Source organism: Galendromus occidentalis, unplaced genomic scaffold (assembly GCF_000255335.2).
Source record: "Galendromus occidentalis unplaced genomic scaffold, Mocc_1.1 scf7180000077453, whole genome shotgun sequence".
NCBI classification, from domain to species: domain Eukaryota; kingdom Metazoa; phylum Arthropoda; class Arachnida; order Mesostigmata; family Phytoseiidae; genus Galendromus; species Galendromus occidentalis.
The window spans coordinates 430,942-457,375 of NW_003805441.1; the positions used below are offsets into that span (position 1 = coordinate 430,942).

Sequence of the window (26,434 nt, forward strand, 5' to 3'; positions counted from 1 at the left end):
AACCCCGGGCAGAGGATAGAGCCAAGCTCGACTGAATCCTCTTTCGATTATGCGACAATGAATTTAGAAAAATCGGCGTCGAAGCTTTGTCGGTCAAATCCCCAGATAGATTTTCTCCCAAAATCCTTTCATGCCGCATCGCCGATGCTCTGGGTCTCTTTCAGATGTATTCCCTTTCGGAACGGTCCTGCATCTTTCAAAATAAAGCCCCGGTCGCTTGTAAATAAAATGGTTTGTTCATTTGTTTTCTGCTTTGCTCGGCTGAACTCCATTCGCCCGGCGGCAATCAAACAGACGGCCGAAACACGTCTGTGCACGAGCACTGCAAGGTTTTACGATGTTCTTACGCTGATTTTTGGTACAAGCTGCTAAAAGGGAAGATTGTTAGCGGTCTGCGAATCTTCCAGCGATCACCGTCAAGCATCAACTCGATGAATCACTCTGCTTGGGGCTTTGATCAACACAGTTTTATCATTCCGTTTTACCGGATCGAAAGAAAAGCAGTTTCGTCTCTCGGAGCCATGCAGTCAAACGCGTGGTCTCTCAGCGGGATTCTCCGCACTCGATGTTCCATATGCTGATGAACGAAGTTCCGTGGAGCTCATCTATTCCTGCCGATTAGTGTTTTCGTATATCGGGCTCAAATCGGTGAAGGGGGTGCGTTCATAGATACCGGGAAGGTGGGACGACGCTGGAAATGTTCCGTAGACCGAGTGGCGGCACGCCAGTCTTGGAAGATCGAAGCTCAAGGCTCTGCTCTTTATTGGAACGGAGAAAGGACGTACAGGAGAGCAGATGGGACGGAGACGAGCGAGAAGGGAAGAAATACGAAGTCCATGTGACGAGTTCTTTGGAATCTAGCCAGCCATGGCCTGGCACGACGTATTGATCAGATGCATTGGCGCTCGGCTTCTCCCGTCTGTCGATTTGTGGCTTGCTCGCTAAGTCCTGTGCTCGTTCGTGCTCTCGCAGTCGGCATGCAACGAGTTCTCCATTGCGCGGCACTCGCTGTCTTATCTGTCGGCGAAGAGGGAGAAGTATGGAGAAGGAAATGAGAAAAGTGCGTGACATCCGCTAGGAGTCAGCGACAATGCCAAAGGCACAATTCAGTGGAAGAGAGCTCCTAGATCAGGGGTTTCGGTTGCGAGAAATCGAGCGAGACCCCTTAGCGCCTCAAAAGCTTTTCGAACCATGTGGTTCCGGAGAGACAAATTCCAGTCTCCAAGCTTTCGGAGGACATATAAGTACATCATCTCACTATTCTGGATGGCTGGAAAGAAACATTCAGGCACTCTCACGGGTCGATTGAAGATGATCTCCTCAACGCGATATTTTGCTGAAGAATGGGAATCCGCTCGTCGTTACGGAGACGGCTTCCCGTTGTCGCTTTGAGGATGATGCGCTGCTGCAGAGAATAGACGCCCTCCACGAGGAGGGGGAGCCGAGGTGGTCGTAGCCATGCTCGGCGGAATTGAATGATAGGAAACACTGAAGCACTCCCTCTCTGGTAGCCGCAGACTCTACTTGGCCCCAAGATCAGCATAATCCCGAACCGCAGCAATGTTGTACTCGTGAGTCGTGCCTTCGACCGTCACTCTTGAGTGAACTTCGCTTGAACGAGAACAAATACGAATTTTGTTTGTTAGAGTTAATTTCGACGCTTTGTTTTTAGTCACAGTCGAGGCTGCTGCCCACTTCCTGTCTCCTTGTTCTATTTAAACACTTCATGAATGAAGAGAAAAAACGTTTCGTCGGCCGGGTGCGGCATCTCGATGACGTTCTCAAACATTGGATTGTGAATCAGGATGCTAGGGGTTCGATATATCCCGGACCTTCTCTGATCTGGAGTCGTGGACGCGCTAAGCCGTTTCAGGCGGGCTTGACTCTTGATGTGAGATAATTTCAAAATCATCAAACCGCTGTGCTCGCTGTTCTCCACGGCCGTATGACCGGCCTCAATCGAAACTAGTAACTTCCTCGACGATAATTATAGTGGTGATTATAATCATTCGATGAATCTTTTCGACAGTCACCCCCTTATCTTCCACCTTGTCGAGTCGGTGTAGTGCTCGGTACGGATACCTCATGGATGTTCCGTTAGGCACACCGGTTTCATCAGGGGAGACCACAAAGTGATAGAAATAACTGGCACCCAGTCCGGGTTCACACTACGCATGCAGCGCTCCAGTGACGCCCCTGGGGTTCCCCTCATCTGCTTTCGACGAGCAGAAGCAATCATTGCATCAGAATGATGGAAGGAGTCATCATCCATTCCCGAAAGCAGGCTGACCACAGTTTCCAGCTTCGGAATCGCTACACGGAATGTCGACCTGAGTAGAAAATCGGAAGTATTATCAGAGAAGAGCGGAGCCCTCATTCGGTGGTTATGATGAACATCTGATCATACCTCCGAGCATTCAATCAACTACATTTTGAATCTGGAGAAAAGCATGGATTCCGTCTCGACAAGATGGCAATCCGGCGGAAGGTCGACTTCAGAGAGGGACTACATTTTTCTGAGGCCCTTGAAATTTCGGGCATTCTTTCTGATCTTAATTTCTGACCGAATTTCCGATTCGGCTCATGCCTCGGCTGTGGAATCGAGATGCGGAACGTAACTTCTCAGGTCTCAGAGGAAGATTCCCTCAGCTTGACCAATCAAAACGTAACGGTCACAATTACAAGGCCCCGATACCATTTTCGAGAGAGAAGCTATAATAGGCCGAAACGATTGATTCGTCTTCTCAACCGATGGCTCTCGGCGAAACGCATCAGATGAAACTTGAATGGATCTCATCAGGCCAGCCGTTCTCCTGGAATCCTCCTGGAACCGCCTCGAAACCGCGGTTCTAAGGCGGATTATAGCGCTTCTCTGGTCATCAGATACCTTCAAAACCGCAAATTGCAAAGCCTAGTTGAGAGTCGACGATTGGAAGAAGCAGGAAGGGCCCCCAAAGAATTCTAAAACACGATCTTATCTAACGTTTCTCGCACCGTAGTCGCGGAAATACAAATTAAGCCGACTTGGGTGAGAAGGATGAAAGTTCTGCGGAGAACTCGGTGCCCACTCTCCCGGAGCTTAGCGAGTTGTTTCATTCTGTGGGAGTTATCTGCCGGAGGCTATCGTCTTCGACTATACCAAATCACAGTCCGTGGTGATCCTTGATATCGGCATTTTCAAATCGTTGATCTGATCGTCATCTGAAAACTCAGACGAACCTGGACGGATCACTGCCTGGAAACCGCTAGGTCGCCACTGACAGGGACTGCGTTCACCACGTTTTGTACGACGATGCGCCGTTCTACGAGCCGCCTCTCTGATCGTGGCGAACAACACTATTGACGCTTTAGTCAGGGAACATTTAGCTATCGGCGCGGTGATGTGAGAACAGTTCATAAATATAGAATAAAAAGTGTGATATGCGCGGTGACTTGAGAACAATCAATGTGTAGAAAATAAGAAGAAATGGGGGCGATTATTCGGTCGGGGAGGTGCTACCACGGAATCTCAAGAGGATTTCTCCGGCTTTCGAAGAGAGGCTCCGTGTGAGAATGAAAATGTGCGCTACATATGCTCACTCAAGCTTTAAGCGATAGTCATCATTTGGAGAATGAAGACGACGGGGTGCAGAATCACCCGCGACGGATGCATCAGTAGGTATATAAGTGAGCCTCGCACACGACCTAGAGCGGAGATTCTAAAGGAGCCGAGCTTGAGATTTTCTGGGGCATCCAAAAGATCTCCATGAGCCATAGATTGTCATTCTCATGTGAGCGACAATGATTCTGAGCGCTGACGGGTGAGTCCCCTACGAGAAGCAAAAACAGGAGAAAAAAGCCCAGCTTCAGCTCTTGAAACTACCAACACCATTTCCGAATTTCGGCCTGGCGAGAACCTTCCACTCTGGTTTTCTGGCCAGAAAAGTCTAACGGCGGGAATCCGTATGAGTTTTACGGAGAAGCAAAAAACGCGGCCCCGTTGCGTCCCGTTCCCTTCGTCGGCTTCGTCTAATAAAAGCCAAGATCCAACACGGAGTAGGAATCGGTTACAGGAAGGTTGGAGGATACGGCCTCGGTTACGGTCACGGCTACCACGGGAAAGTGTTCTGTGCCTGATTGAAGTCAATAAATGAGAACAAATTGTCTCATTGAAACAATTTCTCTTACGATTAGTAATTGCTCGTCTCATGTGAGCTTGGGGGTCCAGAACTCAAGACCATGAATAGATTGAGACGCTGTACTCAATTTATTCATCTTCATACCGGTAAAAATTACTCCCAAACAAACACCAGCGGAAATCTATTCTCGCAAATTAGTATATTACTATCATCTCGTTACATTAGAATCCCGCGATTTACATAATTAGTAATTAATTACATATCGACAAAAATGGGTTCTCCGAGGAGCGGCAGTTTTGGTTGCACCCCGTCGTCGAGTTCCTCTTTTTCTCGTTCGATGTGCGCGGACCAGACGAAGAACTCCCGATGGGAAACCCACGCGTCTGACGAACTACATCCTCCTATTCCCGTGAGAAGTCTAATCACTGAAGACGAAGGCTTCTCCATCATGAGTCGGACCTATAGCTGATTAAGAGTGGGATTCGGCTCACTCCTCACAGGGCGTACATTCTTACCAGTATGAGTCGACCCTCGATCATTATCAAAAGATTTTTTCCAAACGTAATAATCGCCATGACTGGAGGTACGGTATGTATTTAGAACGGAAAGGTACAAATTAACATGTATATGTATCTCTCCAAGAATCTCTCTCAAAATTGCATGGATACGGAGACTTACACTCTGTGAGTGATACCGTCGTTGCCTTTCGATTATCCGTCTATCAATTGGTTACTCTACAGCTTGCCTAATGAGATCGAGACAGGGCTTCAGGAGCTTCTCAAGAGGCATCTCGCCGTCGTTGTTCAAAATTATATCCCAACTTATGTACTCATCCAGAGCGCACTCAGTCTCCTGGTCATCTACTCCACTGACATACTCCCAGCCTCGCTGTCTCCGCACAGAATCGTCTGCGACGATTCTACAAAGCGCGGTTCGTCCAGGAAATTTTTTCACAAAATACTCGATGTCGGTCGGTCGCCTGGCATCGCTCACGATCCAGATGGGGACTTTGTCAGCCTGATACTTTTCTACGGCCAATTCACAGAAGAACGCCGGGTTTATCTGGCGTTGTTTCTCACCCCACGCGACCATATCGGAGCGATACTTTTCTTTGTACTCTGAGGCATCCAGGAGCCGTGAGAAGTCGAGCCCGTGCTCTTTGGCGTAAGCTTCCTTCAACGGTCCAGAGAGTCTGATGATGACCGCTGAGCTCTCCGGAGCTGATCTGAGCAGTACATCTGTGAGATGATCTTTCCCAGATTTTCGCTTGCCGCTGAACACCAGCACGAGCTTCGGAGCCGTCATTGCGACCAAGGGAACGGTCCGCGAACTTTGAACGCCTGGCAATCATGTGATGTACGGTTGAGGAGAATCGGGAACATTTGCTGACGTTGTATTGAGCGTTAGGCGCTTCCCTATTGATGACTTTCCGCGAAAGTTCATAACCTTCCTCCTCGCCAGAAAACATCATCTGCTCCACGAACCGCTCGCGCACCACCACCACGCATGGCTGAGATCGGCTGAAAGGAAGGAACTTCATCTTGGTATGGAATCATTGGAGCGAGGCAGGCACGTGGACTGCGGTCATAATCATTCCGTGGTATATGATTTCAATTCAGAAGCTGGATGCGAGTTTGAGAACTCTGAGCCTTTTTAGAGAATTGATCGTGGAGCTTCTCTGACGGATTGAAATAGAAATCCTGCGACTGTTCCCAGAAGTCGAATGAACGTTGCTCCATGTGCGCTTCACTCTCCATCTGACCAGAGTGTGCGGCAGTGTACGCAGTTTCTACACGTCCGACCGGTCCGCACAATACGCGCGAAATACGTTCGATCACTGTTCAAAACAATGACTCGGTCGTCTAGAGATCTCTGTATACCGTCAAGTACGAAGTACTCTATAGAGAAGTCCAGAGCACTCATTACCAGATCGGAAGTCGGGTACACGATGAACTGCATGAAGTTTTCGATCGCGTTCGACGTCACGAGAACTCCCATGTGTTCACTCGAGATTCGCTACCGGTCTGACATCGTTCGAATGAACTCCACAGGACCTCTACGAAAAAGCGCTCGACGGAGGCCGGTGTCACGGTTTAAGAGATGTGAATTCCGGCTCTCACGGCTGTACTGTTTGGAAAGTTCTCCCTCGAGAAATGGAACTTAAAGCGGAGTAGCAATTCACCGAGGCATTCCTCCACAGTCTACATCGACCGGAGCGAACGGTTCCGATGATCTCTGACTTCTTCCCCGCTTGGCAAGAGGCGGTAATTTCAGCGAGAGTCGCGCTTCAACTGTGATCTTCAATCCATCGGGCGACGATAAATCGGCGGCATACCTTGGAGAATATTTGCGGCCTGGCAGAGAATGAAGTTTTCCCCCACTGAATCGCTGCGGGGGAAATTCCACCCTACGGACATTGCGATTCGGCCTGTGTGACCTAATACGAATATTGTCCACTTTGTCGATAGCTTCGGCCGAATCGTGTTGCCGATAGAACGGGGGTTTTTGACAACTCAAAGAGGCAAAGACACAGACAGATCATCTCCGACGCGAAATTCATGAGCATGTCGCTTTATGGGGAACAGTGTAATCGCATTCGTTGAGAGCTCTAATACAGACCATGACGAAGAGTCGAACAACAAGCGATTGATGCCCGGATTTCTGCTCCTCGAGTTACAGAATATCATGTTTAGAAGCTCTCATGCGTGCAGAATGGCATACTGACTCAGGGACGTCAATTGCTCAGATCTTTGATGAGTCCAGCATCAGGCCCGGCTCACCGTGATCAAGAATCATGACCAGTAGCGTACCCAGTGGAAGGGGCCGAAGTGGCTATGCCCCCCCCCCCAAGTTTTTCGTACCCTATGCTAAGGAATAGGCCGCGGAGACGCGCGACATCATTTTCAGGTCTTGCCCCCCAACCCAAACTCCACGAGGCCCATCCCAGGGAAAAAGCTGGGCTCGCGTCTGATAATGGCTCTCGATAAGTAGGGGCAATATCAATGATAATAATTTTCAGTCCTTTCCGCAGATCCGGTTCTTTCCAAAGTAGTGAAACGTTCGAAATTCAGTTGGTCGTCTGCCGACAAGGAAGATCCTGTTGCGTCCTTTCGCGGTTCTTGCCGATGCTTTGCGCTGTTCGAAAGGCGTTGTTCTGTCTGGGGAGCGGGCGGTGGTCCCAGCCTCCCTCAGAGGAGTCATCCTATAAAAACTGCAAAAGACCCATCCCGGTATTCGGAAGATGAAAGCTCTCGCTCATTCGCTATTCTCCTAGCCGGGTATGACAGCAGACATCGGAAGTTGTGTCGAAGCTTGTCATCGGTGTCTCCAAATCCGCCCCTCTTAAAGTATCTCTTAGGCTTTTCCGCCGACGGCCATGGTCCAGGGTGCATCTAGACTTCGGTGAACCTCGGAATGGAAAGGCTTTCATAGTGGTCGTCGTCAGCGATTCAAAGTTCATAGATGCTCAGTGGATGCCCTTTCTGATATTGGAGGCTCTAGTCGGAAGCATGCAGCGGAAGCATGCACGCCGACAGGACTCTGATGCCGCGCCTCGGGAAGATATGAGATTCTTCAAATTACGGCCCATTGACGGGAGGTCTTGCTTTAACTCGCTGGAGCGAACCTGCTGCGACAATCTCTTTGACCAAGAGCTTCGCGAATTGCTGTAATTTATCTGGAAACCTATCCTCGTTGGACACGTTGGTGGGTCCGGTAGAATCCTTAGTAGATCTCGAAGTTTGTGTCACGTCACCTGAGCCTTCAGAACAACCCCCTCCCTGAGGGATGCCATCCAGGATTCTTAGAATCTCGGCGGACGGGACATTCACACGAAGTTCCCCTGCAGAAATCATATCTTCCGTTGTCTTTTTCGGAAGCTTACTCCTGACAAGAGTACTGAGCTCCATTTCGGGTGATTTTTCCAGAGTGGTCCACAATTCGTCACCATTGTAACGGATCGACCCCTCGAAACTACGATGAATGAAGACCAGAGCTTCGAAACTCAGGCAATATGCCCGAAATGCCTATAACGCCTGAGGTGCCTGAAGAGCCTGATGTGCCTTTTCTTGGCCTGAGAGGCCTTTTCTTGGCCTGAAATGCCTATTCGGGCCTAAGATGCCTATTCGTGCCTGAAATGTCTCTTTTTCTGCTCAGAATGCCTATTTTTGCTGCCTGGGACATATTTTTTCGCCTGATATCATTCCGTCCTGCTCAGAGGTCCATTCCGGCTGGAAATGTCGTGTATCGACTCGAAGGCTCCTATCTCGCTGCTGTCAATTTGTCATAATTCACATCCGTGAAAACTCCTCTCTGAGGCAGCCTCGCCCGGACAGAAGTGATCCCATCTTCGGACGTTCGTCTATCTCAGCTCGGAAATTCGAGCCAATTCAGAATTACCCACTCGGATGCAGATATTCGAGTCGAGAACTCCATCGAGAATCACTCTAGAGTCTAGGGAATATGCTGTCACATTCCTTGTTTTCCACGCCAGCCCAATGCGACACATCGAGTTCCCCGTCTGATTTTCTAAATCATTGATCATTCGGCTCCCGACGTTGACCGAGTACGCTGAGTGTCAGAAGCAATTAGAAGAATCCACTCCTACCCGAAATGCCGAGAAGTGCTGTTGAAGTGCAATATGTCACTGATTTCGGACCCGACTGCTTCAGCACCGATGGAGAAGTCTTGACATGTGAAGTGTGCGGGAAACCCGTTAACGCGACAAAGAAGTACTACGTGCAGCAGCACATCAACGGCTCGGGACACGCGCGTCGTCTCGAAGCCAGGCAGAGTCTCATCGAAGAACGAAGTTTGTCATTGAGTCTATCACAAAGAGAGAGCGGCTTTAGCTTCGATCTGTGCCGAATGATGGTCGAATCCAACATTCCCCTCTTCAAAGTCCAGCACTCGTCATTCGCAAACTTCATGCAAAAGTACTGCAAGAATGAGGTTCCCAATCACACGACCTTGCGGAAGACGTATCTCGTTAAGCTTTATCAAGAAACCATCGAGAAGATCAGGTCTTCCATCGGACAAGACAGGATCTGGATCTCAATTGATGAGACCACTGATGTGAAGGGTCAATTCGTCGTGAACACCGTCATCGGTTGTCTCAATGCACAGAGGCCGTCGTTTCCGTTCCTGATCAATTCCGAGATCGTGGACAGAACTAACCATACGACCGTTGCGCAAGCATTCATGAATGCTCTTGTTATCTTATGGCCTGACGGCGTGCACCACGACCGGGTGTTGCTCTGCGTCAGCGACGCTGCTTCCTATATGAAAAAAGCCGGGGAGGCTCTCAGGGTTCTATTTCCGAAGCTAATTCATGTTACGTGCCTCGCTCATGGTATTCACCGACTGTGTGAGGAGATCCGCGGCCTGTTTCCGAGAGTGGACAGCCTCATCGCGAACGTCAAGAAAGTGTTTCTGAAAGCTCCAGCCAGAATTCACACCTTCCGATCCATTGCTCCAAACGTAGCCCTACCTCCAGAGCCAGTGATTACTCGCTGGGGGACCTGGCTCACGGCGGCCCTATATTATGCAACGCACTTCGAAGTCGTTCGTGAGGTCGTCAACCAGCTCGACAGCTCGGGAGCGGTAGCGATTGCTGAATCCCAAAACATCATGCGCGACTCCAGACTCCCGTCGGATTTGGCGTTTATTGCAACTAACTTCGCGAATTTCCCGGTATTCATCAAAATGCTCGAGGACACGTCGCAGCCACTCCACGATACGGTGTCCTTGCTTAGAGACATAGAGCGTTGCGTTGGAGCCATCGCTGGGTCAAGAGCGTCTCCGATAAAAGAGAAGTTCCAACGAATCCTACATTCAAATCCGGGTTTGAGCATCATGTGCGAGATCGAGAGTTCGCACCAGGGCGGCCATATCAGCTTGACGGATTTCTCGATAGAGGAGCTAGCAAGTTTCAGATACGCTCCGATAGTGAGTGTAGATGTCGAAAGGTCATTCTCGACTTATAAAAACCTCCTATCAGATCGGAGACACTCTCTGACAGTTGAAAACGCGAAATTCCATTTGATCACGATGTGTAACAATTTCGGACGGGACTCTTAATCGATCCGTAACGATGATCAATACTAATATGTGCGGTCACGAGGGAATAAACGAGAGTCTTCCTATAATCTGAAAAGATTCGCGATTCCAGTTTTCCCAATACGAATGTTCTCCGAATGCTCTCGTCGGGATCCCTGATGTCTATCCTGTCCTCTGATCATACTTCCGATTCCCGTTTCGCCTATACTTTGCCGAAGTTCCCCACTGTTTCGCGAGCCTCCTCTTCCTAAACAGCGCCTATATCGAATGCCTCTTCTGCAAGATCGAATGCCTTTTCTGCCTGATTTCCGCCTATTTCGCCTATATTTTGCCTACTCTGCCTTAACCATCGCCTATTCTGTCTATTTCGAATGCCTATTTCGCCTATTTTCAGTGCCTATTTTGCCGTTTTTTAAATGCCTGAACTTCTAAGCTCTAATGAAGACACTGAAGTTCGGTTTCACAGATGCGCTTCGGAGAGGGTGTGACACGCAGGGCTTGAATGAACAAAATCCCTTTTCGAGTTTTCCGGTTCTTGGGAACGACCGGACCGAGGAGCAACTTGCAATGTTGTTATCTCTCTTCCCTCCTCTCCTGAACTCTGTTCCGCGTAACCCTCTCTGTGGCGCGAATTTATTCTCCAAAAGAATGATGCATACTACTATGATGCATGTACTAGTAGTCATATACACATTTCAATTAATTAGCTGGCTTCCCCGACTCGATCACCATACGGCTCGCTCGTATGTGACAACCATCCTGCTTGAGAGCGGATATCACGGCAAGCTTTGGATGCCCCGATTCGTCGAAAGGAACAATTCTCGCGACCAGCTCGAAGTTGCCTGGGGTCGCGGTAACTGTGGATGGCAATCGGATCGTACAGGCAGTGGTGGACTCCGGTGCCTCGGTTTCGACTGTGAATCCGAAGACGGTTGGGGAACGCAAGACCCGTATTGGGCACAGCATCGAGGTCGAGGACTACCGCAGGAGTGCGCGGAAATTTTCGGAATGGTGTGACATGCAGATTCGAGCGGGTAATGAGGCGAAAACGCTTCGTTTCCTGGTCGTTGAAGGTGCCAGGTATAAAATGCTTCTCTCCCGCAATGCCATGAAAGAATTCAAGATCAATTTGCATCATGATGACACGATATCTTTCTGGTGCAATTATGAGGAGAGGATTTCGTTGAGAGCGGAAGCTCGTGTCAAGCATCCTTTCGAGTCGTTCGAAATCCGAAGTATGGGGGATATACAAAAATATTCCCCGGGAGCGATATCTCAGAGTCCCTATCCGGAGCTAGCGAGGAAATTCGCTGTCCCATTCGTTTTGAGCGATCCTACTCCGGTATGCAGGAAACCCTATTCTCTATCCCGGGCAAAGCAAGAGTTGGTGCTGAAGGTGTTAAAGGAAAAAATGATCGAGCACGACACGGTTCGGGAACCGTCGTCTAGCTTTGGGAGTCCGTGTACAATGGTTCCGAAAGCAGATGCATCGTGGCGATCGGTTAGGTTGGGTTGGTGCCCGGGCGAGCGGTAGCGAGCAGTCTTGGAAACTGACTGAGTCACTGTGAGTGAATTGAACCCCATTCAGAATGCGTGGAGGCGGGCCTAGGTTAGGGCGCCGGGCACCCCAACCTCAGTAGAGCCTCAATTGGGTTCATAGCCGAACAACCCTCGGGAAGCAGCGCCTCAAAGAAGGTCATGGCATCGATTTGCCCAACATCGAGTTACCATGTACCGTTGAACTGCTTTCGAATCGCCTGACGCTCGCAGTCTCACAGTCATGCTTCATGGTCAACCAGAGTGCGCTCGAGGCGGAACTGCGCTCAGATCGACTGCGCTCAACTTGATCGCACTCAAATTGATCGCGCTCAAATTGATCGCGCGCAAATTGATCGCGCTCGAACTGGGTACGCTAAAATTGGATCTACGCCACAATTGGAGCTGCGCTCAAATCGGGGCGCACCGTGCCGGAAAATGACGGATTGGCGATCACAGTCTACTCGGCGAGAGGGAATCGGATCAAAACGCTCCGAAATGATCCAGAGTAGGCTCCGATGGCCGCTCTGATGGCGAAGCGGAGAAGGTATGTTGAGGAGGTCCTCGAAGGCCAGTTGCCGCTCAGATCGTGCCAACGAGGCACATATGCGCCGCGCAACGCCAAATCATGGCGATGAGCCCGCGGGAAGTAAAGAGCGTGGAGGAGCTACATCAGGTAGTCAGCTACTCGAAGTATATGTTGGGTCATTGCAGGATTTCACGACCTCGGCCTTCCATTGATGATATCTCGGCTCCCAGGAGTCATGGAGGAATTTCAATATATAAGTTTTGCGAGAAAAAAGTCTGCCTTTCTAATAAGCTCAACAGAATCGGGATCGGAACCACCGTTCCTGAAGAATCCGAGGAATAGTGAATGCATTGAGATTGCGTGAATCGAATTCATACAGAGACTCCTCGGAAGGGATCGTTTCCCTCCCACTCTCCCCAAGCACATGAAGATGGGACTGACATGCAGTCGATTGCCTTCTTTTCGAACGACTCTTTGAACCTTGCGAAGAACCCAAATCTAGCCAGGAGAATCGGCTCCCTCGGGAGATTCCGCCGACGTGAGTCAACTTCAATGTTCTCCGACTTCTTCCTTCCGGCACCGCTATCCACGCAGGCCGCTTGCGAGGAAGTCTGAAACTGGTGAAAATGTGGTAAACATAGAGCCTCACATCAGCCGTCTCTTCTTCGATATCGGGAAAATGAAGGTCCCTCTCTCCTTGTTTTGAATTTCTGTACACACACACAGACTGCGTAGTTGGCGCCATTTTACTTCCGCGCGTTGTCGTCTGCTCTTATGCCACCCGAAACGTTCGTGTAGTGTTCTAATGGGGTTGCCGTTCTCGCTCGATGTTAATTATGCGAAAACTGATTTGACGTAGGCTTTTTTCCCTTCGTACGAGTTCGCACTCGTCATGCCGAAAATCCGAGGCATAAGCCGGGCTCGAGCCAAGCGGGTGAGTTTCTCACATTGACCTAGTATGAAGGGATCTTCATACTCGCCATTTTGGCTTCGTTGTTGCTTAATATATCCCGATCCCTTACTCATCTGTGCATAGGTTGGAGCGGAAAACAGGGTGCTGGCGGCGAAGTTCCAGAATAAAAATCGCAGAAGTCGTTCGATTTTGAGCGAAGCATTCCATAACAAAACAAATCGGGTCTCAGCTGCTCCGTTTGGCGCCAACGTCTGACAGCCGCACCAACCGCAGGATGTTCTAGTGGAATAGCGTATTTCGTGGCATTAAGCAGAATAGAGCAGAATCGCGGGGGCTCAGACAGCTTGATAGATGGGTCAAGAGTCGTTATTCATGATGGAAATTTCGGGAATGTCACGAAGTGTTGGTCTTCGGATCCATTTGCCATTCACAGATCGAACTAGAAACTAGATCACTAGCCAATTACCTAAAATCGGGAGCAAACACTTAAGAAACTCATCGGATGAGCCCCTAGTACGGACGTGTACCTCTGGGCGGTCGGAGAAGGCGTCCCCGCTCGACAAGAAAAGGTTTCGCATGCTATGGAATAAAACTTTGAATTCTCTCTTTTCCAGCTATCGTCGGAGCGATGCACCAGTCCCGAGGACGAGCATGCGAGCTCTCTAAAATACATAGAGGCCGCATACTCTGGAGACATCAAACCCCTTAGAGACCTCACCCAGAACTTCCAGGTGAAACTGGATTCCCTTATCCAGTATGTCGAAAGACTCAAGCAGGCTGTGTCGGATCGCGTTAATTACTTTCATGCTGGACTCATTCTGCAGGTCAGTGTGAGACAGTCACGGGTCCGGAGAGATGAGGAGGCCGGTAGCGACGTCTCATTAATCCCCGAATGGGCATTTCGCAAGCTGCGTTTTGAATGCGTACAATGATGCAATGGCGTACGATGCGTATAATGCGGCAATGACGAGTTCACAAATTCGCCTTACAGTCCAGCCGGGAAGTTTACTCGCGCAAAGTTGATTATTTGGAGATGCTCCTCGACGCGTTAGTGAGAACGGCCAGCTCTGTCGAGCTAGTTTTGGAAAAGCCAGAGGCGGATGTTGAACAGAAGAAATGCAATAAGCGCCACAAACAGCTCTGGCCGAAGTAGGTCCTGGGTTCTACTGTCGGACCCTCGTCTGATCTTGAACTCCCTGACGAATGATGAGATCGGCATAATCAACAATCATCGAGACTTGTCGGGCCCATTCTAAGAGACATTCCTTCTCAGATTGGAAGAATTCAAGCGGGTGTCAAAAGAAGAGATAACAATTCTACCTGAATCTCAACGTGTAGTGAACTTCGATCTACCCAAGACCGTACGATTGCCTCCGATTCTGCCGATGCTGTTAATGCCCCCAATATGCAACCATGTATTCCTTCGAGACACGAAAGGAGATGTTATGGGTCGGAAAGCAGACTTTCGAGTCAACTGGCCGATAAATCGACAAGGAATGCCGATCGATCTCGCTAAACAACTTCAAAAAACATCGAAGGCTGGCGACGAAGCCGACGATCATGCGGGTGGGTCCCTAGTGTCTGATGCGGGAAGCCTCACAGGATCCCGTGCCGAGCGATTTCCCAAGCGATGAATCCTCACACGGGTTAGCCCTGCGGTACCTCCTCGATCATTAATCAGTCTCTCGGAATTTCACTTTCAGTTTTTCTGGCGAACCCAAAAATTGCCGATGTTGAATCAGATGCAGACCTTGATGACGCACCGATGCTCGACGACTCCAATTTGTCGGAACCAGACTGCGCCGTCGGAAACGGGTTCGCGGAAAACTTATTTGCACATGATATGTGTTCCACCCCTGCTCCGCATCCGGACCATGCCTATGAGTGAGTTTCCTCGGTCCTGATCAAATTTTCATCCGGGCTCCGCGACCCGCGCAGGAATTCCGAGAGACCCTACGCAAAGGGTGTTGCCAATCGGCACCCGAAGAGCTCTGCCATCGCGGGGCGCTCTCGCTGTCGAATCATCCCAAGTGTTTCTGACTATGACGAATCTCTCGATCCGCAGGATGCCTCCATCGCCAGGACCATCGAGACCCGACACCTCTGTATCCATGTAAGAGTCTCGGAAGTATCCTTGATTTTCTCCAGATCGTCTACTTCTTTCTGTAGAGACATATCTTCCTCGATCTTCTTGTTTCGCTTTTCCTGATCATACTCCAAAATTCGTCAGCATCTAAATGAAGCTGCCCATGGAGCATGTAGGCCGAGCTTGGGAGTGGGATCATGAGATTTCACGTTTATCTGGAGCATGTGCATTGACAAGATTGCGTACGTATTCAAGGACTTTGATCAACACCCCCTTCACGCCGATGTTGGATCCAAACACACGACCGAAGCGTAGTGCGAGAAAGCTTCCCGCAGCGATGACTCTATCGGAATTCATAACTGGAAAAAGGAAACCAGACAGCTCCGCTTCGAAGCGGAAAAGGAAGGCCAAGAAATCTTCGAAGGTGAGGCGCCAATGCGTTGCTCGGAAGTCTTAGGGGTCGAATCCATTCATGACGTGATCAGTGCATGGAGTACATAGGAATGCACGTCTCCGCTATTTCCGGCTGCAGCGTTCTCGGAGCATGGAATGCTTCGGCAACGATCGGAATGGAAAGTGATGATTCTTGGGAAGTCGATGAAGGCCTTGGCCGCGGGAGTGCTGAATCCAGAAGTGCTCCCTGGCCTCAACTTTCCCGCTCCACCTGGAGGAAAACCTCCGGGATGGCATCGATCGCAAGGTCAGAAAAGGAGCTCCCAGAGCCCTCTTCTTCCTTGTTGCGGGCTTCCAGAGGTTTTCTCGGAAGACGTCATATCGAGTCGCATTGTATGAATAAGGTGAGTTTGTTTACAGGATCCTAAGATTAACAAATCGAAGCGGGCAAAACTGGACTTCGAAGCAGAAGCCCCACTCCTCGAAAACTGCACGATTCATGGAGATGGCACCGCACATGGTGAAAATGTAGAAGAATCGCAGCCCCTGGCGCCTTCTGAAGATGTTTTGAATTCCCCGAGACCATCGTCTGCGACGCCTTCTCACGTGAGTTTGCTGCTCGAACAGAGACAGCGCTCGAGAGAAAAATGCCCCGAGAACACGATGCCGATGCCTCGTGGAAGCTGAATTTCTACGGTCGACGCTTCACGCCGGTCCAACTCTTGTGGTTTTCCCTTGCAGGCTCCCGATTGGGATCTTGGTCCACCCGATGACACAGATGATGAGGTCGCGGACATCATGAGCGAAACCAAAGGTCCGTATCAGTGAATCATGCCGAAGAATCGAGCCTTTATCGCTGACGATCCGAATGTATTTGCCTTCAACCTGCTCTCTTTCAGAATCTGAATTCTCGAAAGGCGTCACAGAGCTTTCACCCGTAGACGACTCCACTCCCACCCGACAGCAGGAGGAGGCAGACGATCGATATCAAACGTGGACGGAGAAAATAAGACCGATACTGCAGAGATTGGACGAGAAACCGAAATTCGATCTGCGAGACACTGCGCGAACTATAATTCAGGACATGAAAGTGGGAGAAAAGGTCTCCATGGGGGAAATTCTCCGTCATAGGAAACCCGAGCAGGTGTCAAGAAATTTCGTTGCGTTACTACAGCTGTGCAATACGCGAAATGTGGAAATCGGGAATGACAGCGTTCTTCTCTTGAGTGACGGTTTCAAGCTCGCTGCTGAAATACCGCTGGACGATTGTCCCGATCAGCCCTTGAGTCCTGCCGCGACAGAGTCCCAGAACCTCCGCCCGTCATAGCGAAGGCTCGGAGTTTTCGTTGAATTGTGGAAAGAGCTTTCTTTCGATAATGAGTGGTCGTCCCCCCCCCCCCCACCGTTCTCAGTTGACCATCCAAATTGTGATGTAAAGAAATTATGGATTGTCTAGACTCTAGACTCTCTGAGCCGATTCTGTGGCTCCCTAGAGCGACCAGACTATCTACCTTATATTATTTATTGATTCGTGTGAGAGTGCCTCTTTGAAACGATGTGGGAGTAATCCGAATGATTCTCCCATCGTCTAAAGAGAGTCGAGGCCGACTCTCCTTTCCTTTAATGTAAAAAATAAGGTTATTTATCCCAAAGTGGGACTCGCGACCAAGGGTTGTCGGTCGTGCGTTCCCAACCAGAGCTGATCGTATCCGAGAGACGATCGCTGAATCCCCGGTTGCCGTCATCGTGTGCATATGCAAAATTGTGTGACAAAGGTCGCGAAGCTACCGGCCACCGAATTTCACTTGTAAAATGTCATAACTTGTTCTCGACCCTCTTGGAGGCTTGGTAAGCTTACTGTAATTCAACGTTATATTTGTTGAATGGGTTATTCAGATGTTTGTATATTTGTGGAAATGGTGGAAAAGAAAGATAAAGCGACTCCGTGATGAAATCTCTCATGTGTACGAGGACTCTGAAAGTCGCCGAAAAAGACGGCGAAGGCAAGACGGGTGGTCTCCTGCAGGGCCGCAGAGAGAAATTCTGGGCTCGGGAGGGAATTCGGACATGAGCCCCTTCCGATCATGGTCTGTGATGTGTCACTAGAGAAGTGATGGAACGAATTGATCAGAGCAGCAGTTTCCTTTACATGCATTTCTTGGAAAGGGGAAAAATTCAGGGCTCTGACGAAGCTATTGAAGCCTGAGCTAGGGGCCCTTCTGGAAACTCTGGGCCCGGGGTAAAAGGTCACCGATACCCCCCCCCCTCCTCGTCGTACCTGGTCTCCTGACTCGTACAGTGAACGACGCATACACCCGATGCCGATGTCAGAACTCTTGGAGAATATGTCTAAGAGAATCTCTGCAAGCCTCGAGATCTTCCCGCGGTTAATTTCGGATGCGAGGCGCATCAGCTTTGGATGTACCGTATATCGAATGAGCTACTGAACGACGAGATGCGGCATTCGGTGCGATCGACACGGGGAAAGACTTTGGAAGATTCGAGAGAAGGGCTCTCAGTATGTCGACACGTCGTTGAAGGCGTCCCCGAGAAGGATGATCTTTCACCTCATTCGAAAACATTCTAACACATTAGCCCCCAGCTCCTTCAGCGCCGGGGACTAGACGGGAGCTTGAGAAGACGACAAAGGTAATCAGGGCGTGACGTATGTACATTTATTCGCTGTCGCTGCACAACATCTCGAATCTGCGGTAAATCATACAAGATACTCGTTGTACGCCACGAGTGCGGTCATGGTTGATCGATGACGTTTATACAAACACGAAATTTCAACGCCGGCTTCCGAGGACCTTGACCACAGCAAAGATTCGGGAAAGATTCGTCGAAGACTGAGCTTCCACCAAAAGCTCATCGAGAACAGGGGTCTCTCCCGACGAGCTCATCTGCATGCCTCGACTTCCACGCGTCGACTTCTCTACAAGATCTTCGATTTTTCAACAATGATTCTTCCTTTACAGAGTTTGAGTTTCGTAGGCTTTGCTGCCGCTGGGTGTCATCGCCATGGATGCGATATCCTGACTAGGGGTTGTTCTGCTGGAAGGGGGGCTGCCAGCCAGCAGAACGGCAAACTCAACGGATCAATGAACACACGGATGAATGTTTTCCGGATTTCCGTCGAACACAGGCAGTACACGTAGAAATTCGTGGCGAAATTGGTGATCTCCATGTCGTTCGCGAATGCCCGGAACACCTGAAACATGAGTCAGATGTGACCGAGAGTCAGCTGGCTTGAGTGACAACTTGTCTCAACGAGTCATTCTCGAGACATCGGGCTCTCCAAACGAGACACGGATTCCCGTGAACCGATAGGTTGTCACCGGGAACGATGCTTCTAGAATTAGCGTCCCCGCTGCCTCTGGACCTCGAAGAATGTTAGACTTACCTGATAGGTGTAATTATTATCGAGGCGGTCACCGTTGAGGAGAGTGTTTATCGCGGCCGGAGTCATACAAACACAGAACATGATGACAATCGACGCCAGGAGAATCACCAAACGCCGCTCTTCAGCGAAGCGCCGACTTTCGGACGAGCCCATCAGACTCTTTCGCTTCTTTTGCAGTTTTCTGAACGTGAGAATTATTGTTGTGTTCAGCACAGCGATCGCTATGACGGGACCGAAGCGCACGATCACTTCTTTCATTATGAGATACAAGCGATAGATTGGGTGCTGTGCCACCGCGGGTCTGTCACACGGGACCCACTCCTCTTGGCCATTGTACGGATTGATGATTCGAGTGGGTTCTTTTTGGAACGCCACCGGTATATAGAGGATCAGTGGCAGAAGAAACGACATGAAGATCGCGCGATGCGCGCATCTTTCTGTGTGGATGTCTTTGTAACGGCACGGCAGACAGACGGACCAGTATCGATCGAGAGTCACGGCTAGAACGATGTAGATGCTGCTGGTCATGGCTGAGTTCACAAGAGGCATTTCCAGGTGGGCGTAGAAGAATGCAGCCGTGTAGCTCTTTGGTTGTATTCCGTGAAGTCTCAAAACCGAAAACAGGGCGAAAATCAGAGACAGTAGGTCGAACGTTGCCAACCACGTGAGATAGACATAAGTTACTCCTTTGAGGTTGGGCCGTGTCAACACGATCAGGTTTATCACGTTACCGATGAAGCCCAGAACGATGATGAAGATCGCAACGACTCCGTACGCAAGAAATTTCACCGTAGCCAATCGTTCTTGGAGTTCGTGAAACGACTGTTGTCCGCTTCTGGCTTCCAATTCGAAGGAGGTCGGATCCTCGACCGACGGACAGAGACTCGCCGAGTCGAACGTCCAACGAGATTGGGAGCTCATCACTCCGGTCTGATATTCATGAGGTCGACACATTAATCAAGGTGGGGGATCGCATCCGTCCTTGCACCGAACGGCGTCCCGACGTCATCGTTTCTCCAGTGGTCCGTCAATCTGCGTACTCGACGCGCACAGGAGGCGTCCGACAGATCGCGGCACGATTTGCAACTGTAAGTGACGCAGGTGTTAGAGTGTTGCCTCAGCCGTTCCGGACGGTTCGGTCGCTGTCGAAAGTTGATGAGCGCTCATTGAGGCGTTGTCTGCAGCTTGGGGCTTTTCGGTCAGCCAGGAGCAATGATCAAAGGGGATTTACTGGATAAAGTACATATTTCGCCGAACGCGGTCTCTAGTTGAGAGGCTGTTCGAGCCCAACCCTTTCCAGTAGACAGATCTTTCGACACGTCAGGGAAGAAAAATCGAGAGAAACGCTCGATCGTCTCGAGATTTCTCATGACGCTCCGAGTGACTGCAGATGAACACGCGGATGCTCTGGAGGTCATCGATCAACGCAAAAAATAGGAAGAACATTCGCAGAGATCGACCATCGGGAGGATGAGCGGCTGTCGTTCTAGTCGGATGCGGTGCTTGCCCGCCAGACCTGTCTGATCAGTATCTCCCGTGGAAATTAAAATTTTTCGCTCAATTCCCTATAACATACGAACTCTCCCGAGTGTGTATGATGTCATCTGCAGAGGGTCAGAACGAGTTCGGATCGGATTCACACATATCATTCGCGATCGACGGATCTGCTAGGAGCACATCTGTTATTGGTGGAAGCAGAGACAGCCACGCAAGGTCGATGAAATGCTCACTCGGCGTATTTTTTTGTGCATCAGAACGATGACTTGCGAGTGCGAGGAAATGAGAATCCACGGCGTCGGCGGTCGAAATCTCCCAATTACCTGAGCGCCTCAGACTTGCGGGAAGGACTCGGTTGCCTTCGTGGTTGTTTCCGACGTATGTATATTTACAAAATGGCCGAAACTCTTGAAACTTTCGAGACCCACAACAGGTTGCGAATATAGCGGCAGCCAACCTTACCAACTCTTTGACCCTGGGTCCGGGCTAGTTTTCACTCGCCTTACACCTTGAACGAGCTGGACCACCCGATCAACAGAGCTGCATATTTGAAGCCATTCCATGAAATCTCGAATACTCGCGACTCATCCAATTTCTCCATTCCTTATGATAAGCTCCGAAGGGTCGTGTATCTCTTCTAAGGCTCTAATTGGAAAATGAAATCCCTCTAAGCTCGTGGATAGCCTATTGTGAGCAGCATCGGATTCGGCGAAACAATCAGATCAAATCCAGGATCGAATACCTGTTCCGCCGGGCGCATTTTCTCGCCCCCGACTGCAGCAGGGACAGCTCGATGCGGAGTATTCCTGAATGCAATTCAATTATTTCCCTCAGACGTTGGGCTAGAGTGAGTTGTGAAGCGGCTCGAGTGTCATGTCGCTAGATTTCCGATTCACATCTGGCATGCATCAAACATATCAGGTCAAGCGAGCTGGTTGCTGTCGGAGAGCGTGAAAGCGCGATCGGACTCTGCGCTTCGCAAGTCCGAGCCCGAGGAGCAGGCGGAACGATATCAAACGAGTTTGCTGAAGCTAAGCGGAGGACTCGAGAAGAAGGGGTGTCGACAGCAGAAGACAGCCCGCGATTGATCGCTTTCCTCTTCGAGATCACCATTTCAGAGTCATCCATCCTGAGAACCATCATCAAGATATTTCGTCCGGACATTCGAATGTTACACAATCATTCACAGACTCACTTCCTTATTCAAGCAATAGTAATGAAAACAAAGTTGCGCACCGTCGTAACTGACTGGCGAATTTCACTCCAACTTCGAATTGTAGCCACAAGTGGTCGCTCACCAAAAAATCTGTGTCAGCAGCAGCGCTGACGACAAACGCGTTCTGCGCAATGAGAACTCCAAAATCTAGTTTCGATTCGATTACGAATCGCTCCGAGCGAACCCTTAAGCTCTAGGTGTTGCTCGGTCGAACGAGTTCCAGCCCAACGTCCGAATGGATCACGAGAGCCGTGTCTCCGGAGACAACGATAGCGACGAGCTCGAGTTCTCCTCCACAAAAAATCGAAGGCACCGCACAACGCCCAATGCGTCTCCATCCTCGTGTTTCCTCGGAGGATATTGACTAGGGTGGGAGAGACTTACTCGTTTGTGGTCGGTCGGGTTCACAGCCGCCCTACCGTCTCTGTTAGTGTGTCCAGAGCTTTCCAGCTTCGAAGCAATCAAGTGTCAACTGAACGAACATAAAAACCCTGTCCGGCTTCTCTAAGGGCTTCTGGCTCAACCCTTTGATACCGCGACATCTGCGCTCTCGAAAAAAAGAGAAGCGCGGTAGACAGCCGTGAAAGTCTAAAGAATCATATCGAATGATATGATCAGTCAGTCGCTCTCACGCGTCAGTCGGAGACTGGGCTCGTCTCTTCGTTCCATCTACGCTGGGTAGCGAGAGCTGCCAGAGAGTCTGCCAAGCTTAACCATTGTATCCGTGCATATTCGCGATTCGGCATAAGAAACATCACTGACCAAAGGCTACTCCATCGCAAAAGTCTATCCCTGGGTCGGATGGATATTTAGGACAATCGGAAGAGGATCATCGGAGAAAAAAGCTCAACGGAGCATGATCGGAGTGTCGGACCGGTTCAAGTTGTCAAGCGGTGGGTGTATCCTTGACAACTCCCTCTCGACCGTGGGTCAGGCAAATCTTCCGAAATCGAATTGTATTCTTCGAGTTGATTACCGTGTTAGTGATGGGATCGCTCCGGAGTCATCACTCGAAGACGCACAGAACACGACACACACGGATGGTTTCCGGAGAGGCGATGTGACTACAGCCCGCTACCGATGAGAGTCGTTAGCGGAGTGCGAACTAGGTCTTTCGCCTGACTGCGACTTCCAGCAACTGTGACTAGCTACGCGACTCGCCAACGAGAGTGCCTTAGTGGCTGCTAGAACGATTAAGGTCCGCTATCCAGCCAGACGTTCCGTCTGTTTTTCCGCGCGCGCGCGCGTTATCCCGCCTACGCGACTACCTACTCACCGGCGATTCGGAATTTACGTCGCAAGCGCGCTCGTGCTCGCGGTCCATCGCGAACTGCTCGAGGAGGTGACGAGAACGATGTGGGGAAGTGAGCTGGAGCTCGGCGAGCGCTAAGGGTTCCGTCCGTGAGTTCCCTCCTGACCGTCGGGGACGACATGACTCGCTCTTAATGAGCGGAGAACAGGTTCGAGAGGGCGGGAGGAACTCGGTGGGCCGGCCACAAGGTCGAGCATTTTCCGTGGTTGATGGGGTGAGTCCACGTGAATTGCGACGTATTCGAAGATTGAGGAAAGAGTTCGGGTCCAGGACTCTGATCCGACCGGAGCATGTGGACTGAGTCTGACTGAGCAGTCTTTCTCCTCACCCAGCGAATGTGAATATCTCGAATGTAAATAGAGAGAAGACAGTCTCCAGATCCTGGGTAACGGGACGTTCGGGGAAGTAGGATCTTCCATTAGTCCCATGCGACACATTCGCGGTCGCGAGCGCTCCGCTGTGAACTGCGGGATACTGGACTTTATTGACTCACTTCGGTGTACAGGCTTCTTCTTACAGGCAAGCTCTTACTCCTACGGGCCATACGGCTTCAACACCAAAATGAGAGATAAATCCAAGACCCCCGCACTCCAGGCTTTACGGAGAGGAGCTGCAACGGTACCTCAATCGATTGTCGTCATTAGGTCCTGCACTCTTGTGACCCGGCTGTCTTTACCGCAGGTTTTACCCCAAACAAACTTCGGCGTCCCAGAATGGGAGCGCACACTGATCGGCTTGCGCCGTGGGGAGGCATTGGGAAAAGGAGCTCAAGCCTTTGCTGTTGATCATATTATAATCATCATTCCTCGCACGCAGCTCACTTCCAGGCGTAGCCAACGAACTGTTTCTCTTTGGGTCCTCATTCGTGATCTGAGCCGATGCTGCTCGGTGTGACGTGGAGCTATGTATACACTGGCACTCTCTCGATGGAGGAGTCGCCATGGTCGATGGAGAATGCATGGTTTCCAGACCACGAGTACGGTGTCGAAGCCTCACTCCGGCAGTGAAAATGGGGTGGTATCCCCATGACCATCCGGAATCCGTAATCGCTCGCTTCCTCAATCACCATATTACATTACATTACAATACATACATTATACATATGTATTTGGCTGCATCGTCGCGTCGCGATGAAGTCCGGAGGAGAGGAATCGTAGTTCGATACGTTCCTCAGGCACAGAATAACCAATTTTCGGCGGCACGAAATTTCGGCTATATTGCCTTAGTTGGAGCCAATCACTCCGGGGCGGAGGTCTAAGAGCGCTCCTTAACGACTCGAGGCGCGTATTTGCATTTTGTTTCACCTGCCAACGAGCGGTGCCAGCAGTTTTCCTTCCTCGGTACCGGGCAGACTCGGACAATAGATCCTCATTAGTGGTCATGGTTAGTCTCTTCTATTGAAGACCCGTGCCAGAGGGCCAGCGGGTCAAGTAGTCAAGCATGTCGTGAGAGCCCACGAATCGATTGGAGTTGGCAACACAGAAGGGTCCGGGAGGGACCTAAGAAGTTGGATCTCTCCGTGGAACAGAGGTGGAATTAAGATCCATCCTTCCCGAGGAGAGGCGGGTTGGACTCCTGTATATAACGTGGAGGATATCTCACATACATCACTCGAGACAAAAGGATACGAGATGTTCATCGTAAGTCCGGTCCCAACTGCAGACAGAGGGACACCGAAAAACTCTCAGACCCACAGACCCGCTCTCCCACAATTATTTGCATCATGATAAAGGTCTATGGGTTTTCCGCAGGAATTCGCCACCGTTGCCGCCTTCGCCGTCCTCGGCACCCAGGCAGGAGGACTCGGCGCCTACGAATACGCTGCCCCCGCCTATGGACTCGGATACGGAAATGGCTACGCTCACGGATACGGCTACGGTGGACATGGAATCGCCCCGATTGCGAAGATTGCCCCGGTTCTCTCATCGTCGTACACGACGGTGACAAAAACCGTCCCTGTCGCTGCACCGATCGTTGCAAAGGTTGTCACTCCGCTCTACCACGGTTATGCCCCTGCCTACGGCCCAGGCATTGCCGCCGCTCGAGTTGGCGCCTATGGCCACGCTCCTGTCGCCCTCGGATACTCGGGCGGTCTCGGACACGGTTACGGCCCGGGCTACGGACTTGGTCACAATGTTGGTTATGGCGCTCCGTTGGCAGCCTACGGTCACTTGAACGGGAAGTACCTCATCCGCAAATAAAGTAAGCTTCGGCTTTCGGCTCTCTGAAGTCCCCGGAGAAACTTATTTTCCGCGCAAGCTTGCTTTCCTCGGTCATCTGGACAGATGTTTCTCCGGCGTGGCTAGGTTGAGCCAACGCCACGATTCCTACGTCAGTTGATAATTATTTATCAGAGCTTCAGACAGAGGCATTACCACACATCAGCGCGACTCCTTCATGAGAGGCATTTCGTCGCTTTTTGCGAAAATTAATTTTGTCATTGGGGATTCCGGTCATTTCGCGAAATCACTGATAGGACGCGCGGTTTTTGTCGAAACACTCGTCTTGCTCGCCTCGGCTACAGCGAAAACACGGTGGACCCACCATCAGTGTTCCTAGTTCGATGCAATCGTTCATCTGATCGACAGTAGCGGATTCCCCGAAAAGAACTGTGGCCAGCCACAGAAAGCGTCAGATAAGACCCGCTGTCTGTACAGTGAAGTGAATGTTCCGGCTGTTGGAAATAATTGCAGAACCAATATATCTGTACGTGAATGACAAAGGAAGCGAATTTCGTCAGAAATCCGTTAGCCCGCCGGCGGCCACCGCTCAGGGCTATTCAAGCGCTGTTGTCGCCGTAGAGTCCAGATGGGCGTTGTAAACGATGTAAGGTCAGCAGAGCCATTTTGAATTCGACACTTCGGACCGATTTTTTCCAAATACGATCGGAGAGGATCGGATCTGGTACGACGACGGCTGAGCCCATCGTCGCGTCGTCGTGACGGTCATATTCGGGGTGGCCTTTGAGCGGAGCCGCGTCGCTGTCTTCATTAAGCGACTAGTTCTCATCCGAAGGAATCATTGTCTTTCGAAGACTGGAGAGCCTCCAGAAGAAAAACCTTTGATTTATTGCGTGGGCATTGGCGAAAACAGAAACGCACTTCTGGATGTCTCAACTCGATTAAAATGTTCCGCCTTGACGAGAGATCTTGGGCTTCACGCTAATCACTCGAACATAGCGAGAATAACAGTATTTCTCGCGCTTCGTGTAATCCCGGACGCATCGGTCAGCCGAAATGGACAGGCTCGTGATTCCAGTACAGCGGAACCATAAGCGGATCGAACTTCAGTAAAGCCATATAATCGACTATGTATCGTGTAGATGTAACGCTCAGAAGTTTTTATTCATCCAGTTCCGAGAGACCCGGCCGTAC

General features: G+C 50.4%; 5 protein-coding genes across 5 annotated transcripts; 3 read left to right on the plus strand and 2 right to left on the minus strand.

Annotated features, from left to right (window-relative positions):
• Positions 1-4,471: 4,471 nt before the first annotated feature.
• Positions 4,472-5,570, minus strand: LOC100901979 (phosphomevalonate kinase). Its single transcript, XM_003743915.2, has one exon. It carries the CDS (start codon positions 5,421-5,423, stop codon positions 4,848-4,850), a length of 576 nt encoding a protein of 191 aa, XP_003743963.1. The 5' UTR covers positions 5,424-5,570; the 3' UTR covers positions 4,472-4,847.
• Positions 5,571-8,729: 3,159 nt separating this feature from the next.
• Positions 8,730-10,196, plus strand: LOC100907991 (uncharacterized). Its single transcript, XM_003743957.1, has one exon. It carries the CDS (start codon positions 8,730-8,732, stop codon positions 10,194-10,196), a length of 1,467 nt encoding a protein of 488 aa, XP_003744005.1.
• A 2,936-nt stretch (positions 10,197-13,132) lies between these two features.
• LOC100908130 (uncharacterized) lies at positions 13,133-16,959 on the plus strand. The gene is made up of 10 exons (XM_003743958.1): positions 13,133-13,174; positions 13,768-13,977; positions 14,145-14,302; positions 14,427-14,719; positions 14,857-15,037; positions 15,219-15,266; positions 15,495-15,663; positions 16,053-16,238; positions 16,374-16,446; positions 16,532-16,959. Exons 1-10 carry the CDS (start codon positions 13,133-13,135, stop codon positions 16,957-16,959), a joined length of 1,788 nt encoding a protein of 595 aa, XP_003744006.1.
• Positions 16,960-18,320: 1,361 nt separating this feature from the next.
• Positions 18,321-22,295, minus strand: LOC100902130 (probable G-protein coupled receptor B0563.6). The gene is made up of 3 exons (XM_003743916.2): positions 22,133-22,295; positions 19,036-20,121; positions 18,321-18,843 (listed from the first exon to the last, which is right to left on the minus strand). Exons 2-3 carry the CDS (start codon positions 19,987-19,989, stop codon positions 18,646-18,648), a joined length of 1,152 nt encoding a protein of 383 aa, XP_003743964.1. The 5' UTR covers positions 19,990-20,121; positions 22,133-22,295; the 3' UTR covers positions 18,321-18,645.
• Positions 22,296-24,691: 2,396 nt separating this feature from the next.
• LOC108864331 (keratin-associated protein 6-2-like) lies at positions 24,692-25,261 on the plus strand. The gene is made up of 2 exons (XM_018639752.1): positions 24,692-24,700; positions 24,812-25,261. The coding sequence occupies exons 1-2, from the start codon at positions 24,692-24,694 to the stop codon at positions 25,259-25,261; spliced, it is 459 nt and encodes a 152-aa protein (XP_018495268.1).
• The last annotated feature ends 1,173 nt before the right edge of the window (positions 25,262-26,434 follow it).

Coding starts and splice junctions, on each gene's coding strand:
- LOC100901979 (XM_003743915.2), bottom strand. CDS start 5,423: ATGACGGCTCCGAAGCTCGTGCTGGTGTTCAGCGGCAAGCGAAAATCT.
- LOC100907991 (XM_003743957.1), top strand. CDS start 8,730: ATGCCGAGAAGTGCTGTTGAAGTGCAATATGTCACTGATTTCGGACCC.
- LOC100908130 (XM_003743958.1), top strand. CDS start 13,133: ATGCCGAAAATCCGAGGCATAAGCCGGGCTCGAGCCAAGCGG. Junction 14,720..14,856: donor CGAAGCCGACGATCATGCGG/GTGGGTCCCTAG, acceptor TTTCACTTTCAG/TTTTTCTGGCGAACCCAAAA. Junction 15,664..16,052: donor AGGCCAAGAAATCTTCGAAG/GTGAGGCGCCAA, acceptor GTTTGTTTACAG/GATCCTAAGATTAACAAATC.
- LOC100902130 (XM_003743916.2), bottom strand. CDS start 19,989: ATGTGTCGACCTCATGAATATCAGACCGGAGTGATGAGCTCCCAATCT. Junction 18,844..19,035: donor ATAATAATTACACCTATCAG/GTAAGTCTAACA, acceptor CTCATGTTTCAG/GTGTTCCGGGCATTCGCGAA.